The sequence below is a fragment of the Nansenia antarctica genome, assembly GCF_963989245.1.
Source record: "Nansenia antarctica genome assembly, chromosome: 13".
Classification (NCBI taxonomy): Eukaryota; Metazoa; Chordata; class Actinopteri; order Argentiniformes; family Microstomatidae; genus Nansenia; species Nansenia antarctica.
In genome coordinates this window covers 2380253-2384828 of record NC_137683.1, presented here as the reverse complement: position 1 = coordinate 2384828, position 4576 = coordinate 2380253, and the positions used below count along the sequence as shown (strand labels likewise).

The 4576-nt window shown below is 42.8% G+C and overlaps 1 protein-coding gene across 1 annotated transcript in view; it reads left to right on the top strand.

Moving 5' to 3' along the window:
* Nucleotides 1–2934, top strand: part of vopp1b (VOPP1 WW domain binding protein b) — a gene marked incomplete at both ends in the record, with an annotated part of 102838 nt that extends 99904 nt beyond the window's left edge. The window contains one exon of the mRNA XM_080544384.1: nt 2762–2934. Within this exon, the coding sequence (XP_080400510.1) occupies nt 2762–2934 (173 nt within the window). The remainder of the gene's footprint in view (nt 1–2761) is intronic.
* Nucleotides 2935–4576: the final 1642 nt, after the last annotated feature.

The window sequence follows — 4576 nt, the reverse complement described above, 5'->3', positions numbered from 1 at the left end:
CCGTTTAGAAAAATTTGCTTACGTGAAAGTCAAAGATGACGTTCAAGTACTTTTTTATAAATGAGGCCCCAGACCTAATTACTGTGTGTTCATTCCAGATGGGGTGAGATGATTAAAATGCTGATGAGGATGAGATCAGCTGGATAACAAAATTACTATCAAATCTCTCTTCTTATTTTTGCTCAAAATCTTCTTTTTGCTTGTTGTTTTAAAGTTGCAATAGAGAAGTTGATGTTTTGTTTCCTTCTTTTTGTTTATTTTTTCTTATTTTTTCTATTTTTTTTTTTTTTACTTTGGCTTCCTCAGGGTTACAGGAGTGTTTTAGATTCAGTTAGGGCTCAGTTTAATTACTGAATCTGTATTTATTTGAATGCCAGCAGCATTATTCCACCTAATGAATGTTGTCTAGCCCAGTATGCATTAATGAGGTGTGTAGACAGTACCCAACAACAACAATAACAGTTGCAACAACAGAACCTTACACCACATCTCAGAGAGGAAGAGAGGAGATATGGCTGAACATATTTGGAGCAGCTGAACATGCTTTTGTTATTGTTAGTAGGCTTCCTCTCCTGAGTGCTGGGGCCGGAGGTGTCCCCCCAGTCACAATGTCTGAATGTCTCATCAATGTTGAATAAGCAGAAAACAGGAAAGCAGGAGTGAAGCTGAGTGTAAGAACATCTGACGCCAGCATATGGCCTGTCCACTGCTGCTAGCTCCTGCAGCATGACCAGCACCAGGAGATATTAGATGAAATTCATAGGTGGCAAATGTCCATCTGTGGGTGGACAATGAAGTTCTATTTCATTTTAGATTACATTCACATTCACCTTAAGTGACGTTAGCAAGCCACGCCATGCTTTAACCAAGGGGGGTGTCCAGTCAGACCTGCTTGTAGTTTGCCTAGTTTACATCCTTATTTCTTGTTTAACTGTGAGATATAGATTATATATACGTATATATATAGATATAGAGGTTCTGTGAGATATAGATTATATATATATATAGATATAGAGGTTCTGTGAGATATAGATTATATATATAGATATATATATATATAGATATAGAGGTTCTGTGAGATATAGATTATATATAGATATAGAGGTTCTGTGAGATATAGAGGTTCGGAGATAAAATAGATAGATGTGGCACTGTAGGTGATCTGTCAGTGAGATGGAGTGGCCTCATTGAGGCTGCCTGGTTCCATCTGCAGGACGAGGGGGCGTAGGGAGCAGACCACATTAAATCATGGTTGAGCCAAGATGGAGAGGGCTCCGGGAGCTTCTCTCTCTGTCTGTCTGTGTTTCATCCACCCTCTTTGAGTCTTGTACCTCCATTACGCCTTGAAGGAATAGTTCTGTGTAGCAGAACTGTGTGTTTCTCCCAATATCTGTGCGCGTCAGACGTTTAGTGAAAATGTCCAGCAAGCTCCACATTCACGTACGAACACAATGACCTTTCGACTCTGAAACGCCAAACTCCCAAACTCCAAACTGCAGATCCCACAGGAAAGTAGAGCAGCCAATCATAGCCCAGCTCTCTGAATGTCTATCTGTATGGGCAGGAATAAATAGGATCTTTAATTATATCAGTCAACCGTACAGAAAACGTAATTGAGTGGTCAAATAATATGGGGATGTTTCATTTTGCTCTTGGATTGGAGGGATGTGGCTGAGGACTGTCATGTCTATTTCTTTGTGCAGAAGTGGCGTCAATAAAACCTATTGAGGGGCGCCTGGGTGGCGTAGCTCACTAAGGCGCATGCCATGTAATTGCATGTCATCCCTCCTCTCTCTCACCCATCCTTCCTGTCAATCTCTACTGTCTCCATCCCATTAAAAGCCTTAAAAACATATTTTAAAAATGTTTGCATATTCACAGCGTTCGTGTTAATAAAAAAATATTTTTGACAGCAGCTAAGCATAGTCACAGCTAGCTAAGCATAGTCACAGCTAAGCATAGTCACAGCTAGCTAAGCATAGTCACAGCTAGCTAAGCATAGTCACAGCTAGCTAAGCATAGTCATCCCTAAAGCCAACAGAGACACTTGTACAGAATTGAAACTCATAACTGCTTGATCTCCATTGCAATACACTGCAGTGTCACAACGTTTACACTCTGCAAGGCTATACCTACTACGTATATAAATAGTCAATGAATGGGATGACCATAAGCTGGTCTCTGGTTAAATCAGACACAAGTGAAAATGAGATGATCCCAATGGCAACCATGGCAACCAAGATTCCCCCTGCGACTAGTCTAGAGCATCACTTCATAGGCCTACACACCTGGGGCTCATCTTCTTATTCCATTTTTCAATTGCTATCAAACAGTGACATTCAACTTAAACCTGCTTTTAGACTAGACCAAAGAAATTCCTCTGTCCTTTTTTAGCTGTTTAATTGAATACACATTGAAATTCAAAATAATTATGATATGGGTCTACATTTTCCATACTTAATGTTCTCAGTCATTGAATCATTGGATATTTCAACTGTTTGCTCTAATATGACATTATGTCAGGGGACATGTGTATGTTTGGGTTTCTAGATTGAATTTTCTATTTTCCAATTAGTTCAGATATAGATTTCACGTAGTGGTACAGATTATTGGGGTCTTGCTTCATCCTGTTACAGGACTTCTGAACAGAATCACCATAAATGCACCAATGATGCACAGTAGAGTGGAGATATGAGTGATGGAAACACATTGACATACCGGTAACTGACATTCGTCTCTATCTTTGTCTCTCCCTCTCTAGTTTCCCAGCAACCTGGTATGCAGGGTTTCGTAGACCCAGGTGGCGTCATGGCAACACCCATCACCCCCGCCTACCCAATCCATATGATGAACACCTACCCTCCCCCTCCCTCGTACTGCAACCACCCGCCCCCGCCCTACGAGCAGGTGTTCAGGACCCCCGAGAAAAAGTAGCGTCGCAGTCCCCTGGTCGTGACATCATCGTCCCCTCGGCGCTCCCCTCTATCCTCCCTCCGTCATGGTGACATCATCAGCACTGTCATAGGAGGAGGAGAGAGGGGGGGGGGGTATTTCACAAATCTACAGGTATCCTATAACACTCTGTATTTCACAAACCTATAGGTATCCCCCGTTAGTCTGTCCTGCTGGCAGTGCAGTGGTGACCCACCTGGTTTTGCCTGTGATATGAAATGGAGTAGTCAGACACACGGTACATAGACTCCTGTAAGAGAGCGTGCTGGGGCACGATATTCAACATACAGTAGGTTCACTGTTTTACATTAGTAACATGGATGAAGTCAGCATTAGGAATAGAGGAAGCTGAAGACCAGGAACAGAGAATAAGGCTTAAAACAACATCTGTCTGTGTAAACTATCCAGGAGTGAGGGACTAAATTGGCGTTAAAAGCAGCCTTGGAAGTAAACACACAGCGCGGCTGTTTAAAATACTTCATGGTTCAAAGACTTCCCATTAGGAGAAGCCTGGCTTGTGTGCAGGCTAATTGGTCCTGCCTCCAAGATTGTCAGTCTCCTGGATCCATGTTCGACCGTCAAATGTTAAATAGATGATAAACACACTCCACGGGAAGCCTTGTCGCGCTGACTTAATTGTGCCCGTCGCTGTGAGAGGAAGAGAAACATATCTGGATTTATTGGAGCTATTATGTGCATCGGAGAGGACGGAAATTTGAAGACCTATTTGTTTGCAATGTGTTATTTGTGTGTGTGTGTGTGTGTGTGTGTGTGTGTGTGTGTGCGTGTAGAATCTCACTGTGTGTGAGAGAGAGAGATAGAGAACTCCTACTAAACATGGTGTGATCCCTCTGGGTGGGAAACTTACAAGCTGCTAGAGATTCACACCAACCACCCACAGAACCCAAAGTGAGCTTACCAACAACCAGAAATCAGTTCAGTGACAGCCCCCAACCTGACCTTCAGAGACGGCACACAGAGGCCAGAGGGGATGAAGAAGTGTTGTTGTTGTTGTGTCCTTGTATGGATGCTGCCGCGTCCTCCGCAGCCCCACTCTTCACTACTTCCAGCCAGAAGTGGAGCGAGAGGTAAATGGACTTCAGCTGGCCCAGTGTTGGAATTGGGAAACATTTCTTTGAGCATTCCAGAGATTTCCTCACATAGAATGACTATGTCACTTCTTACTATGTCACTTGTCAACTGCCTGAAGAAACAACTGCTTGTTGCTCTCCACCTTCAGCGCTGCAATAGCGTCTTGGTAAAGTAGTGATAGTAATAAAAGGTAGCATCAATCTCTAGTCGTAGCTTAGTTTTTCCAAACACGCTGTCCAATTTGTTTCAGAATGATAAAGGGTGGCTTGGCATTATGTCGGTGCATTGGTACCGTGGTGAACAAACATTGTTGTTATTCATGAGAAAAAATATGATTTGCTGTTAAGTGCTGTACAAGATGAAGCAAGCATTGTACAAGATAGAAATCCTAGTTAGCTTGCTGGTGTGTTTGTGTGCAGTACATAGATACATAGTACATAGATCCCTTATGACTCCCACGAAGTCACAGTGCCCGGAAATTCGGTTCTTGTTCCTGGACAGATCCACTCAGGCTCAAGTTCAAGGATTTGTT